Source organism: Protomyctophum parallelum (genome assembly GCF_964188405.1).
Source record: "Protomyctophum parallelum genome assembly, chromosome: 15".
Classification (NCBI taxonomy): Eukaryota; Metazoa; Chordata; class Actinopteri; order Myctophiformes; family Myctophidae; genus Protomyctophum; species Protomyctophum parallelum.
This window is the reverse complement of record NC_139710.1, coordinates 26561854-26578322: the sequence shown is the minus strand read 5'-3', so window position 1 is coordinate 26578322 and position 16469 is coordinate 26561854. Positions and strand designations below refer to the sequence as shown.

Genomic DNA, 16469 nt, shown 5'->3' with positions numbered 1-16469 from the left:
CATGTAGTGAAAACTCCTGTAACTCGATTTTTGGTAATTATGAATCGATTTTGACATTCATTTCGGCCTAAATGAGTTTTCTTCGACGGGTGGCTGGCATCTCCCTTAGAGATAGGGTGAGAAGTTCAGTCACACGAGAGAGACTCGGAGTAGAACCGCTGCTCCTTCGCCTGGAAAGGAGCCAGCTGAGGTGGTTCAGGCATCTGGTTAGGGCGCCTCCCTAGGGAGGTCCTCGACGCACGTCCCACTGGGAGGAGACCCCGGGGCAGACCAAAGCGCAGTTGGAGGAAACACATCGACTCACTGGCCATGGAACGTCTCGGGATCCCCCAGGAGGAAGTCAGTAATGTTCTGGAGAGGGATGCACTCTGGTGGAGCTGTTTTCCCCGCGACCCGACTACGGATAAGCGGTTGAAGATGGATGGATGGATGGATTTTGTTCATCGCGATTCTAATTCGAATCGATTTTTTTTACACCCCTAGTCGGCAGACAAAACGAATAAATCGCCGTAGCATCACAGACATGTAAATGCCTTTGTTATTTACAAGGTGCTGCTAAAGTAAACGCGTGACTCACATCATGATTCACTCAAGTCCTCATGACTCTGATGAAGATGCACGTCATGCACTTCTTGTTTACTTAGCACCTTGTAAAATAAAAAAGGTCATTTATTCATCTATTAATTTATTCATTCATTTAAGCTCCACTGCTTTAATTATTTCCGCGTGCTGATGCAGTGTACATTCGGAACAAGGCCGTTTTCTTTCCTTCTTAACGTGACGTGAATAAATAAAAGGCATAAACACACATATTCACAGGCGAGTGTTTAGCATTTCTGTATAGTGTGTGTGTGTGTGTGTGTGTGTGTGTGTGTGTGGATGTCTTGTGTCATTTAGTGTCTTATCAGTGGACTGGGTATAGGATGATGCTGTGAAACGAAGGATAAATAAGGTCATCTGAATCTAAATCAATTCCACTCGAGTCTCGACTAGAACTCTCGTGCACGAGTCTAGCACCCACAGATATTATGAAAAAAGTAAGGTATAAGGCAGAAACCGGTGGCCTGTAGAATGACGCTACCATAGGCGTGCGTCGCTGTTTGTTGACGTTCCGTTATAGAGTGGGCCTAGTATAATGGTCAAAAGACGTTCCGTTATAGAGTGGGCCTAGTATAATGGTCAAAAGACGTTCCGTTATAGAGTGGGCCTAGTATAATGGTCAAAAGACGTTCCGTTATAGAGTGGGCCTATAGTATAATGGTCAAAAGACGTTCCGTTATAGAGTGGGCCTAGTATAATGGTCAAAAGACGTTCCGTTATAGAGTGGGCCTAGTATAATGGTCAAAAGACGTTCCGTTATAGAGTGGGCCTAGTATAATGGTCAAAAGACGTTCCGTTATAGAGTGGGCCTAGTATAATGGTCAAAAGACGTTCCGTTATAGAGTGGGCCTAGTATAATGGTCAAAAGACGTTCCGTTATAGAGTGGGCCTAATATAATGGTCAAAAGACGTTCCGTTATAGAGTGGGCCTAATATAATGGTCAAAAGACGTTCCGTTATAGAGTGGGCCTAGTATAATGGTCAAAAGACGTTCCGTTATAGAGTGGGCCTAGTATAATGGTCAAAAGACGTTCCGTTATAGAGTGGGCCTAGTATAATGGTCAAAAGAAGAGGTGGCTAGAATGTGCCCGAATAACGGGGTTTTAATGTTAACTGTACAATATGTGGAGACATTGAGGCCGGGGGATGGTCATAGACGGAGACATTGAGGGCGGGGGATGGTCATAGACGGAGAAGTGATGGAGAGTCTGTGGCACATTTTGGAGGCATGGGTTGGAGTGCTGGTCAGCCCGTGGTGAGCTGGCACACGCAGCGGCGTTGACCTCTCTGGTTCTGGTAGAGTGGGGTGTTACTGCAATATTGTGTACAGTGTATCTCACGCAAGATCTATAATGTATGTATAACCCACTGTCCGAAATGTATTCAAGTGACTCCGTAATCTAGGATCGTATAGGGTAGAGGTTAGAGCCATATGAAATCCGTTAAATTGTTTTCCCAATTCCGTTTCATTTTTTCCCAAATTCAGTTTTTTTCCATTTTAATATTTCTGAATTCCGTATTTTGCTTTTTATGCTTGTTCACGTTATCTACTGTATAAGCAGAATCATGAATAGGCCTATTTAATTCATACAAAAGGAGAAGAGAGAGAGCAATGCGTTTGTGGCTCAAACGTTGTCTAATATTGTTTTAGAGCAGTGGTTCTCAAACATTTTCATGCCAAGAGCAAAGGACCCCCACTATTTTTTTCAATCTACAAAAATAATCCCAAAATCGCTTATAAATTAAATTAAATTAAATTACTTACTAATCGCTTATTTGGCAACACTGGCCAGAAACGACCAGTGTTGCTTATTTTTGTCTTATTTTGTATAGACCTAGGTGGCTTGTTTATGCCATAGAGTTATACTGGCAACACCTCTGGCTTCTAGCTGGTCTGGATATGTGCTGCTCGTCGACTCGTCTCTGTGTGTGTCAATCCCAGCTCCGTGACTGGGAGATGGGACTGTGGATAGTCTGGATAGAACTTTCTGTTACAGTTAAATCCATATAAAAGTACCACACTACTGAAAAGTATCGCGGCTGTGACCGCAAGTTAGAAACGTGTGGCTATAACGACTTCCGAGGCACAGCTGTTTACAATGCAATGCAAAATTAACAGCGGGGGGTTTGCTTTTGGTCTGGATGGATGAATTGTACAGCACTTTTTTGGACTGGAACGTAAACAACAACGACATGCTTACTGCGTATGTGCACGTCCGCGCGTGTGGCTAAAAAGCTCGCTCCTCCGTCTTCACTTGATTTCTGAACAAACCTGACCACTGAATGTTCCATTTTCTCCCGAAAACTGAATTTCAGCCCAATTCCGCAATTTTCCACGTTTTATTCCAATTCAATTTTTATTGGTCATTTCCGCGATTCCGTCCGCGATTCCGTTAACACGGATTTCATATGGCTCTAGTAGAGGTCCATAGCCTACACCCAGAACCTGTCATCTAACTTTAGACGATATAATAGCAAGAGAAATATTCATCTGTACATTGAAACTATACAAACTATAACGGGACGCCAGGTCCACAAATGAACCTGTCACTGCTGGCAGCGGTCTAAATAACATGTTGTCTAAATTGCATTTTAGCCTTTGTTTGCATAAGACTGCATTGGCCGTCGAGTCTAGGTCAAGTGCTCACTATAAGCAGTTTACACACCCAAGGAAGGTTCCAAACGTCCCACGTTAGTACTTAGTATAGTCTGATTCAGTAATCTTTGTTTGTCTGTGACTTTTTGTGGATGGCCGCTCTTTCTCAAATCTGCTCGATGCAGACTTACATGGGAGAAAGCTTTGCTGTATGTCATTAGAAGGCCTTATTCTGGACTACCAACGTGGGAAGTTTGGACAATTCCCTTACACCCAAAATATGGGTGTAAACAGCTTAGTGAAGGTAAGATTAACCCATTTATTGAAACATTAGGATCTAATTCACGCCAGCATCGTCGGCTCTGTGCCGTCAAAGAAACGTTGTTTTGACCAAAAATGCCATCTGGGACAAGGAATAGGAGATACAGGCAATTGAAAGAAACGGATAGAATGGATTATTATGGCGACGGCGATCTAAGATGGACGATCCAGTACTGTGCTAACAACACAGCTAGCTAACCGGCTAACGTGAGTAGCATTATGGGTCGCTCGATCGAATGCACTATAAAAGCGCAATTGACAAAGGTCTTCGGCAATGGCGTTAAGCGTCAGTATCAAAATTAGGCTTCAATTGACAAAGGACTTCGGCAATGGCGGTATAAGTGTTAAGGCAGAAATGGGGAGTGAATCGGCATTTAGCTCCTTAAGGACGCCCAGGCATCACTCTACTCTACACCCCATGTTGAGAACCAGCCGTTACCTCTCTGTAAAGACGGAAGCCGAACACAATACGTCTTCATGGATAGAAGGGAGTCTGTTTTAAGACGTAATTCAACACGGCTCCGCTCCGGCCGGGTTGGGAGGTTTTGATAAGTGGCTTGTCGGGCTGTTTTTCCAGGGTTTGGGTGCATGGTCCAGTCAGGCTCAGTTTCAAAAGGGGCACGGGCTGGGTCTGCCTGTAAAAACACCTTATGCGGAGAGCCTCCTCTGCCTCGTGCACTCCTACAGTGGACACATGCTTGCTTGCTTGCTTGTGGTTGTCCATCGTGTCCGATGATGACCATCTTCTCCTATCTGTGAGTCCTCTGGTGGCTGTGTAGTCCGATCCTGGATCCGCAGTCACGGTTGCAGACCAGGCAGATGAAAGCGGTACTGGGGGGAACAGGGGTGGCTTTGCGGGCATGCCTCTTTGCACGCTTTGCTGCACGGTGTTGTGTGCGCTGGCTTTCCATATGCTGCACTCCCTGTGCGGAGCGAGAACGCCAGAGGTCGCGACAGGAAGCAAGTTCCTCCATTTTCCGGTTGCACAACGCCCCAGCACACATCTCAGACATAACCCTAAACTCTAAACAACGTTTCTAACAATAAAAAAACTACCATTTATCTTGTGAGGACCTGAAAAATGCTCCTCGAATAGTATTTCTCCCATTTTGCCATATTTGTGTCTCAAGTAGAAATAAAAGTACACATGACACATGGGTGGACACACACACGCACACACACACACACACACACACACACACACGGTCGGAATCACACCAGAGTCCCCACAATGTTTTCACAAGCACCTAGCACCCTCCCTGTGTGTTCACCTCAACTATTCCTCTTTGCACCTCCCTTCCTTCACCTCAGGAACAATAAATCTCTTAAGTGTGTGTGTGTGTGTGTGTGTGTGTGTGTGTGTGTGTGTGTGTGTGTGTGTGTGTGTGTGTGTGTGTGTGTGTGTGTGTGTGTGTGTGTGTGTGTGTGTGTGCGTGTCAGATTAGTCGGGTAATTTAAAGTCGCAGGGCGGAGGTTCCTCCTGGGGGAAATGACCTGGCTTTTGCTACCGCTGCTGTTTTTGGCAAAACGGTGAACTTTTCTTTCTTTCTTTTATTTTTTTTCTCTTTTTTACAGCTCAGCTTTTGTTTTCAATTTAACGTTCGCTCACTTTTCTTTATGTTCCAGAAGTATGTCGTTGCTGTCTGACCCATACACCTGTATCTTAAAGCTATATGTAACTTTCCTCTTCTACCCCGGATTTGAACCCGTTTTCCTGCTCCAAGCGCTGACATGTTTACCATTGAGCTAATAGAGCCATGCCTGCTTGCTCAGGGGGATACATTGAATCTTTACTATCAGGTGAAAATGAGTGTCAGATCCTGTGTCTATAGGGTGAGACTTGACCTTTGTAAATGTCTCGATAGAAGAGCGGCATATACTCTAACATACATATTGTATACATTATATTGTATAAACTTACTCTGTCAAAAGGTTACATAGTGAAGCATTTTGGACCTGTACGGCTTCATGGGGGAAACGTATATTTACTGTATGTCACTGACGGAGACCTGTACGGCTTCATGGGGGAAACGTATATTTACTGTATGTCACTGATGGAGACCTGTACGGCTTCATGGGGGAAACGTATATTTACTGTATGTCACTGACGGAGACCTGTACGGCTTCATGGGGGAAACGTATATTTACTGTAGGTCACTGACGGAGACCTGTACGGCTTCATGGGAGAAACGTATATTTACTGTATGTCACTGACGGAGACCTGTACGGCTTCATGGGGGAAACGTATATTTACTGTAGGTCACTGACGGAGACCTGTACGGCTTCATGGGAGAAACGTATATTTACTGTATGTCACTGACGGAGACCTGTACGGCTTCATGGGGGAAACGTATATTTACTGTATGTCACTGACGGAGACCTGTACGGCTTCATGGGGGAAACGTATATTTACTGTATGTCACTGACGGAGACCTGTACGGCTTCATGGGGGAAACATATATTTACTGTATGTCACTGACGGAGACCTGTACGGCTTCATGGGGGAAACGTATATTTACTGTAGGTCACTGACGGAGACCTGTACGGCTTCATGGGGGAAACGTATATTTACTGTAGGTCACTGACGGAGACCTGTACGGCTTCATGGGGGAAACGTATATTTACTGTATGTCACTGATGGAGACCTGTACGGCTTCATGGGGGAAACGTATATTTACTGTATGTCACTGATGGAGACCTGTACGGCTTCATGGGGGAAACGTATATTTACTGTAGGTCACTGACGGAGACCTGTACGGCTTCATGGGAGAAACGTATATTTACTGTATGTCACTGACGGAGACCTGTACGGCTTCATGGGGGAAACGTATATTTACTGTATGTCACTGATGGAGACCTGTACGGCTTCATGGGGGAAACGTATATTTACTGTAGGTCACTGACGGAGACCTGTACGGCTTCATGGGGGAAACGTATATTTACTGTAGGTCACTGACGGAGACCTGTACGGCTTCATGGGGGAAACGTATATTTACTGTAGGTCACTGATGGAGACCTGTACGGCTTCATGGGGGAAACGTATATTTACTGTAGGTCACTGACGGAGACCTGTACGGCTTCATGGGGAAACGTATATTTACTGTAGGTCACTGACGGAGACCTGTACGGCTTCATGGGGGAAACGCATATTTACTGTATGTCACTGACGGAGACCTGTACGGCTTCATGGGGGAAACGTATATTTACTGTATGTCACTGACGGAGACCTGTACGGCTTCATGGGGAAACGTATATTTACTGTAGGTCACTGACGGAGACCTGTACGGCTTCATGGGGGAAACGTATATTTACTGTATGTCACTGACGGAGACCTGTACGGCTTCATGGGGGAAACGTATATTTACTGTATGTCACTGACGGAGACCTGTACGGCTTCATGGGGGAAACGTATATTTACCGTAGGTCACTGACGGAGACCTGTACGGCTTCATGGGGGAAACGTATATTTACTGTATGTCACTGACGGAGACCTGTACGGCTTCATGGGGGAAACGTATATTTACCGTAGGTCACTGATGGAGACCTGTACGGCTTCATGGGGGAAACGTATATTTACTGTAGGTCACTGACTGAGACCTGTACGGCTTCATGGGGGAAACGTATATTTACTGTATGTCACTGATGGAGACCTGTACGGCTTCATGGGGGAAACGCATATTTACTGTAGGTCACTGACGGAGACCTGTACGGCTTCATGGGGGAAACGTATATTTACTGTAGGTCACTGACGGAGACCTGTACGGCTTCATGGGGGAAACGTATATTTACTGTATGTCACTGACGGAGACCTGTACGGCTTCATGGGGTAAACGTATATTTACTGTAGGTCACTGACGGAGACATGTACGGCTTCATGGGGGAAACGTATATTTACCGTAGGTCACTGACGGAGACCTGTACGGCTTCATGGGGGAAACGCATATTTACTGTATGTCACTGACGGAGACCTGTACGGCTTCATGGGGGAAACGTATATTTACTGTATGTCACTGACGGAGACCTGTACGGCTTCATGGGGGAAACGCATATTTACTGTAGGTCACTGACGGAGACCTGTACGGCTTCATGGGGGAAACGTATATTTACTGTATGTCACTGACGGAGACCTGTACGGCTTCATGGGGGAAACGTATATTTACCGTAGGTCACTGACGGAGACCTGTACGGCTTCATGGGGGAAACGTATATTTACTGTATGTCACTGACGGAGACCTGTACGGCTTCATGGGGGAAACGTATATTTACCGTAGGTCACTGACGGAGACCTGTACGGCTTCATGGGGGAAACGTATATTTACTGTAGGTCACTGACGGAGACCTGTACGGCTTCATGGGGGAAACGTATATTTACTGTAGGTCACTGACGGAGACCTGTACGGCTTCATGGGGGAAACGCATATTTACCGTATGTCACTGACGGAGACCTGTACGGCTTCATGGGGGAAACGTATATTTACTGTAGGTCACTGACTGAGACCTGTACGGCTTCATGGGGGAAACGTATATTTACTGTATGTCACTGACGGAGACCTGTACGGCTTCATGGGGAAACGTATATTTACTGTATGTCACTGACGGAGACCTGTACGGCTTCATGGGGGAAACGTATATTTACCGTAGGTCACTGACGGAGACCTGTACGGCTTCATGGGGGAAACGTATATTTACTGTATGTCACTGACGGAGACCTGTACGGCTTCATGGGGGAAACGTATATTTACTGTAGGTCACTGACGGAGACCTGTACGGCTTCATGGGGAAACGTATATTTACTGTATGTCACTGACGGAGACCTGTACGGCTTCATGGGGGAAACGTATATTTACCGTAGGTCACTGACGGAGACCTGTACGGCTTCATGGGGGAAACGTATATTTACTGTATGTCACTGACGGAGACCTGTACGGCTTCATGGGGGAAACGTATATTTACTGTAGGTCACTGACGGAGACCTGTACGGCTTCATGGGGGAAACGTATATTTACTGTATGTCACTGACGGAGACCTGTACGGCTTCATGGGGGAAACGTATATTTACTGTATGTCACTGACGGAGACCTGTACGGCTTCATGGGGGAAACGTATATTTACTGTATGTCACTGACGGAGACCTGTACGGCTTCATGGGGGAAACGTATATTTACTGTATGTCACTGACGGAGACCTGTACGGCTTCATGGGGGAAACGTATATTTACTGTAGGTCACTGACGGAGACCTGTACGGCTTCATGGGGGAAACGTATATTTACTGTAGGTCACTGACGGAGACCTGTACGGCTTCATGGGGGAAACGTATATTTACTGTAGGTCACTGACGGAGACCTGTACGGCTTCATGGGGGAAACGCATATTTACTGTATGTCACTGACGGAGACCTGTACGGCTTCATGGGGGAAACGTATATTTACTGTAGGTCACTGACGGAGACCTGTACGGCTTCATGGGGGAAACGCATATTTACTGTAGGTCACTGACGGAGACCTGTACGGCTTCATGGGGGAAACGCATATTTACTGTATGTCACTGATGGAGACCTGTACGGCTTCATGGGGGAAACGTATATTTACTGTATGTCACTGACGGAGACCTGTACGGCTTCATGGGGGAAACGCATATTTACTGTATGTCACTGATGGAGACCTGTACGGCTTCATGGGGGAAACGCATATTTACCGTAGGTCACTGACGGAGACCTGTACGGCTTCATGGGGGAAACGCATATTTACTGTATGTCACTGACGGAGACCTGTACGGCTTCATGGGGGAAACGTATATTTACCGTAGGTCACTGACGGAGACCTGTACGGCTTCATGGGGGAAACGTATATTTACTGTATGTCACTGACGGAGACCTGTACGGCTTCATGGGGGAAACGTATATTTACTGTAGGTCACTGACGGAGACCTGTACGGCTTCATGGGGGAAACGCATATTTACTGTATGTCACTGATGGAGACCTGTACGGCTTCATGGGGGAAACGTATATTTACCGTAGGTCACTGATGGAGACCTGTACGGCTTCATGGGGGAAACGCATATTTACTGTATGTCACTGATGGAGACCTGTACGGCTTCATGGGGGAAACGCATATTTACTGTAGGTCACTGACGGAGACCTGTACGGCTTCATGGGGGAAACGTATATTTACTGTAGGTCACTGACGGAGACCTGTACGGCTTCATGGGGTAAACGTATATTTACTGTATGTCACTGACGGAGACCTGTACGGCTTCATGGGGGAAACGTATATTTACCGTAGGTCACTGACGGAGACCTGTACGGCTTCATGGGGGAAACGTATATTTACTGTATGTCACTGACGGAGACCTGTACGGCTTCATGGGGGAAACGTATATTTACCGTAGGTCACTGACGGAGACCTGTACGGCTTCATGGGGGAAACGTATATTTACTGTATGTCACTGACGGAGACCTGTACGGCTTCATGGGGGAAACGTATATTTACTGTAGGTCACTGACGGAGACCTGTACGGCTTCATGGGAGAAACGTATATTTACTGTAGGTCACTGACGGAGACCTGTACGGCTTCATGGGGGAAACGCATATTTACTGTATGTCACTGATGGAGACCTGTACGGCTTCATGGGGGAAACGTATATTTACTGTATGTCACTGACGGAGACCTGTACGGCTTCATGGGGGAAACGCATATTTACTGTATGTCACTGATGGAGACCTGTACGGCTTCATGGGGGAAACGCATATTTACCGTAGGTCACTGACGGAGACCTGTACGGCTTCATGGGGGAAACGCATATTTACTGTATGTCACTGACGGAGACCTGTACGGCTTCATGGGGGAAACGTATATTTACCGTAGGTCACTGACGGAGACCTGTACGGCTTCATGGGGGAAACGTATATTTACTGTATGTCACTGACGGAGACCTGTACGGCTTCATGGGGGAAACGTATATTTACTGTAGGTCACTGACAGAGACCTGTACGGCTTCATGGGGGAAACGCATATTTACTGTATGTCACTGATGGAGACCTGTACGGCTTCATGGGGGAAACGTATATTTACTGTAGGTCACTGACGGAGACCTGTACGGCTTCATGGGGGAAACGTATATTTACTGTATGTCACTGACGGAGACCTGTACGGCTTCATGGGGGAAACGTATATTTACCGTAGGTCACTGACGGAGACCTGTACGGCTTCATGGGGGAAACGTATATTTACTGTATGTCACTGACGGAGACCTGTACGGCTTCATGGGGGAAACGTATATTTACTGTAGGTCACTGACGGAGACCTGTACGGCTTCATGGGGGAAACGTATATTTACTGTAGGTCACTGACGGAGACCTGTACGGCTTCATGGGGGAAACGTATACATTTCCCATGCCAATAAAAAGCCCAGTTGAATTGAGTTATATGGAATTGATACGCATGCACGCATACAGAAATGAGGGGGTGATGTGTGTGTATTTGTGTGTTTAGATAGTCGACTCGTGAATACCAGAGGGTGTGTGTGTGTGTGTGTGTGTGTGTGTGTGTCTGTGTGTGTTTACACAGTGCTTGTGAGTGTTTGCTCTGTGTTTGTGTGTATACGTGCGTGTGCGTGCATGCGCACGTGTGTTTACATAGTGTTTGTGTGCACCAGCAGGAATGTGTGTTTTAATGTATTGTGCTGTGACTCAGTGAGCGAGTGACACGCAAAACATGACTCCGGTTTCCAGTGTCGAGGACTCGTCCAATTGTGGTCCTCCGTGCCGCTGGAATACGGAACACACACACACACACACACACACACACACACACACACACACACACACACACACACACACACACACACACACACACATAGATTCATATAGTCATCATGCTATACCCCCATGGCAATACAATACACATAGCAGTTGCTGGAAACCTTGCATGTCCAAAACCTTTTATTTATTTTTTTACAACTCAGTTCACAACTCAATGCATTGTGAGCTTGTAGATCGGCTATTTTCACTGTACTTTTGTGCGCCGCGCAATTGTATACGATGAAGCAGGGCGTTCACAAAAAAAAAAAGAACCCCAAAAGAACATACACGTTTACTTTTTAACCCATTTTAACCCATTTTGTTTGAAACATTACGTTATAATTTAGCTATTGAAAAATAGCAGATCTACAAGCGCATAGCGCGCCACTCGGTGGCGCGCTATGCGCTTGTAGATCTGCTATTTTTGAAAAATCGTAACAAATCAGGCCTGAATGGGTTAAAGGTGGAGATGCGAGGTTTCTGCACGGACAGCAGGCACAGCTGTATGGGGTCAAGCAGACGAGGCAACAGACGATGTATAGAGGTCTGATAAAGTGCTACAGGCAGCATAACCCCCTCCCCCCCCTCCCCCTCCCCAAAGGAACACAATACAAGTGGAACGTATATATGGCTGAGAGTCAAGTGGAGCAAACTTTGGAGATTTGCTTGTTCTGCACCCCGAGGACCGTATAGGAAACATAAATCGGAATGAGATTAATGGACTGTGTGTGTGTGTGTGTGTGTGTGTGTGTGTGTGTGTGTGTGTGTGTGTGTGTGTGTGTGTGTGTGTGTGTGTGTGTGTGTGTGTGTGTGTGTGTGTGTGTGTGTGTGTGTGTGTGTGTGTGTGTGTGTGTGTGTGTGTGTGTGTGTGTGTGTGTGTGCGTGTGCGTGCGTGTATAGCTATGGGATGTGGCTAAGTTCAAATATATATTTCACCACCTACCAGGCAAACCAGGCATACTTAATGAACTGGTGGGGAAATAGGCCACTGTACACTTTCTTTTGGAAAAACAAAATCTTCCTCCTCATTATATAATAACAATACCTGATGATCATGTTTTAGGGTGGCAAAATATCACAGCACCCCAACTCATTTTGGGCAGGAACCCCTTTTGGTGTTATATGTTATGCTTTAGCTATTGAAAAATAGCAGATCAACGACTGACATAGAAACATATAGCTTTTTCAGAAAACTGTCAGCGTGTAGAAGACATTTTTAGAATCTGATCTCAGGTCAAAATGGGTTAAGGGTCTTGTTTCGTCACGTTTTATATTATTGCATTATTGCTTATTCCACTGTTTCCCAAATGTTTGGGAGCCATGTGGGCGGTGTGGGGGGGGGGGGGGGGGGGGTCATTTTAAACCACACTTTCCCCAAATAGTCAAAACTTTGAATAATTCATCGTGGCTCTATAAGGGCCGATTCATACTCCTATTTTACCGCTGTTTTTCGGCGCTGTAGTGCTGTAGTGATTTCGGCTCGTCAGGAAAAGCACAGAAGAGACGACTTTAGGACGGTACCTAAAGGTGGCGTGCTATGAGCTTGTAGATCTGCTATTTTTCAATAGCTAACGCCAGGGCTCCACTGGGCGCGTCGCGTCTCCGTCGCGTCCTGCTCGTGTCATGACAACGTCAACGTCACGCTAGAGGTGCTCCACCGCGGGCATTTGAAAACTGCGCGTCAGCAACATTCTTTTATGTTGCTGTCAACGCGTGCGTGCGTCAAAAAACGAACCGGGGCAATTTTTTTGTCACCGAGCGCAGCACAACGCAACGCAACGCGGGCAGTGGAGCCACCCTCCATTGATTAAAAGGGAACATTCCCGACGCTGACGGAGACGCAACGCAGACGCGCCCAGTGGAGCCCTGGCGTTAAGCATAACATAATGCATAACACCAAAAGGGGTTCCCGCCCAAAAATGGGTTTTAAACAACGTTAAACGACATTAAACTCACTTTGCCACTCACTTTATGCGTGCGCATACCCTCAATTGGCCATCTGTTATAAATATAATAACTATATAATAATAATACTAATGAATATAATCACTCCAAATTCAACCCTATGATCTCCTAATGCTAACCCTGACCTAAAACGATATGCCCCTTATCGTCACACATAAACAGCCCAAAATATCAGATCTGCCAAGCCTCACACCGCATCGTGTCAGGACGCCTTTTTGAGCTTACAGATCTGCTATTTTGGCTATTATATAACACTGTACGTTTTGAATTTGAACTGTGACAGTTTTGAGGTGACACACTGAGGTCTTCCACCCCCGACCGCGACGGCATCCGACTTCCGCAGAACAAAATGAACATGAATTGAGAATTGAGTGAACTGAATTGAGAATGAGCATTCATTCTTAATGACACAATAAAAACAACACAATAAGTAAGTGGAGAACAGGGCACATCATGGTGACATGCTGTGGAACCCCCCCCCCCCCCCCCCCCCCCCCCCCCCCCCCCTCCTCCTCCTCCTCCACCCCAGCCCAACCCCCACTAAACACCCCCGGGACCCCAGAGTTCAAGCAATGAAAAGATTAAAGCCACTTGGTGACAGAGAGGGGGGGGGGGGGGATCGTATCCTGCAACATTTTCCAAAAAATAACTCTTGGCCCCTTGACCGAGTTGGCTAACGCTTATCTTATCCAATCCAAATTTCTACAATTCTTTTTTTTCTTCTTTTTGCCTGGAGCAATTTGCACTAGCATACACACAAACTGTGTGTGTGTGTGTGTGTGTGTGTGTGTGTGTGTGTGTGTGTGTGTGTGTGTGTGTGTGTGTGTGTGTGTGTGTGTGTGTGTGTGTGTGTGTGTGTGTGTGTGTGTGTGTGTGTGTGAACACATTTTTGGGGGGAGGCTATTCTGTTTCGCTCTCAACCACAAAGTCATCTGACATGGTTATAATTTGACCATTTATTATCCACCCCATAAAATTAACAATGCCCTCCCCGCCCTCCCAACACACACACACACACACACACACACGCACCCCCCCCCCCCCACACACACACACACACACACACTATGCTTCTGTGACAGTCATGTATTTATTTGTTTTAGAGGGGCGTGGAGACTTTCTAATCTACAGTAACCCCTCTCCTCCTCTCGCCACATAGCTGTTTCTGCCTCTCGTTTTTTTCTCCTTTCATGCATCATGGCCAGACCGCCAGAGGCACTTCGTGTGCGGGTTAATTTAGCAGAGCAGCTGAGTTGAGTGTAAGGACACACACACACACACACACACACACACACACACACACACACACACACACACACACACACACACAGTAGGCTTGTTGTGCGTGTAGTGGTGGACACTGCATGGACAGTGAGGACATTTTGTCACTGTCTGCCTCTTCCTTTGCAAAGTGATAGCCTACTTTAGAATACTTCATTGAGTAGCCTGTTTACTTGACTATTATTATACTGAGTCTCATGAGTCAAGGTAGACACACACACACACGGTCACACACACACACACACACACACGCACACAGCGGGGTGGTTGTGCGTGGGCGGTGGTTAGCGCTGAACGGCGGAGGAGGCGATGCCCTTTTTTACGGCGAGAGGTCTTGTCTCACAGCAGCGGACAGACAGACAGACAGACTATTGAGGCCGGGACACAACTACTGGAGTCTGGAGGAGAGACAGAACAGGCAGCGGTCTAAAAAGGAGCCATTCTTCCCCCGGCTGCTGTGTGACTGTTCACTGTGGGTGTCAGAGAGGACCTTTGTTGAACACAACGGCCGGAGGAGCAGAGGGAGAGGGAGAGGGAGAGGGAGAGGGAGAGGGAGAGGGGGAGAGGGGGAGAGAGGGAGAGAGGGAGAGTGGGAGAGAGAGAGAGAGAGAGAGAGAGGGAGAGAGAGAGAGAGAGAGAGAGAGGTTGCAGAAGAATACGCGCAGTGAACGAGTTGGTGATTCTTTTTTTTTGGGGAGGGACTTGGATGGACGGGGCTTGCTTGTTACAGTGTTCGGTCTCCTGTGCTGTCAGATGGAACCTGTCGTCTTTACTGACCCTAACCCCTGCTGCCTGTTCTTGTAGCCGGCAGTGAAACTTTCACACATAGCGGAGACGCGGATCGACGGCGTTTTGGATATATCGATAAGCGAGTTGACATTATTTTACGCACGGGAGGGTTTTGGTTGGAACGTTATGACGCGCCGACCCCGGACGGCGCTTCTTCAGAAATGCGATAAACACACCGGGAGGAGAACTGACATTGACAACAAGTGCAGTGTTTCTGCTAATCTGTGATTGATCTGAAATGATGGCGTTTTTTGTTTAAGTCTCGCGTATAGTTTCATAAAAAACGTGTACAGCCTTCCAATTAAGTTATTCGTTTCCGGGGATATATTGTTCAATCAAAAGGATGCCGGTGGACAAATTTGCAAACATGGAAGAGAAGCTGTGGATATTGGAGGATCTTAATATGATGTACATTCGTCAGATCGCGCTCAGCTTGCAGGTATGGCTGCCCAGAATTCTCACACTGTTAGCCATACAGTTTTGTGTTCTCTGTCTGTCTCTTCCCAGATGGAGTGTGCGTGTGTGCGCGCGCGCGTGTGTGTGTGTGTGTGTGTGTGTGTGTGTGTGTGTGTGTGTGTGTGTGTGTGTGTGTGTGTGTGTGTGTGTGTGTGTGTGTGTGTGTGTGTGTGTGTGTGTGTGTGTGTGTGCGCGCGCGCTGTGCAGGCTGTAATAATGACTTGTTATCACTCTCTCTCACCCAAAGTTCTCGGGCGTGTCTGCGAACTTGCGAATTCAAAGTGACACTTTATTTTAACATGCAGGAAATCACAGTGTTGCATGTTATGTTGTAGGCTATAGTATAGTGTATAGACCGCCCGTTCAGTTGGCTCTTTCTCAGACTGTTTACGGTTTTTTCCCCCCGTTTCCATTTCCTTTAGGCTATATAACACAGTGATGAATAAACATTCGATGTGACTGAAATCTATTTACAGACCCCCCCCCCCCCCCCCCGCACCCCCTCCCCTCTCTCATGCTGGCTATAGTACAGTGGATTATTGAGTCAGTTTGCAGCTGTGCTGCGTGCTTGTTGTAGAAGCCCTCTGTGTGACAAAACAGGTCATCAGTGTGGTCTCTCCCTGAAGATGCCAAAAGCTCCCATTGGAGTTACACTGCCTG

At 46.7% G+C, this 16469-nt stretch overlaps 1 protein-coding gene across 3 annotated transcripts in view; it reads left to right on the top strand.

The window, feature by feature from the left end:
* Positions 1-16469, top strand: part of rtkna (rhotekin a) — a gene marked incomplete at its 5' end in the record, with an annotated part of 195349 nt that overhangs the window by 49169 nt on the left and 129711 nt on the right. Inside the window, one exon of one of the 3 annotated variants that reach the window (XM_083784507.1) lies at positions 15285-15792. The exons of the other annotated variants lie outside the window; for them this stretch is intronic. Within the exon in view, the coding sequence (XP_083640633.1) occupies positions 15697-15792 (96 nt within the window). Of the gene's footprint in view, positions 1-15284; positions 15793-16469 lie in introns of those variants that run through there. 3 annotated transcript variants of the gene reach the window in all.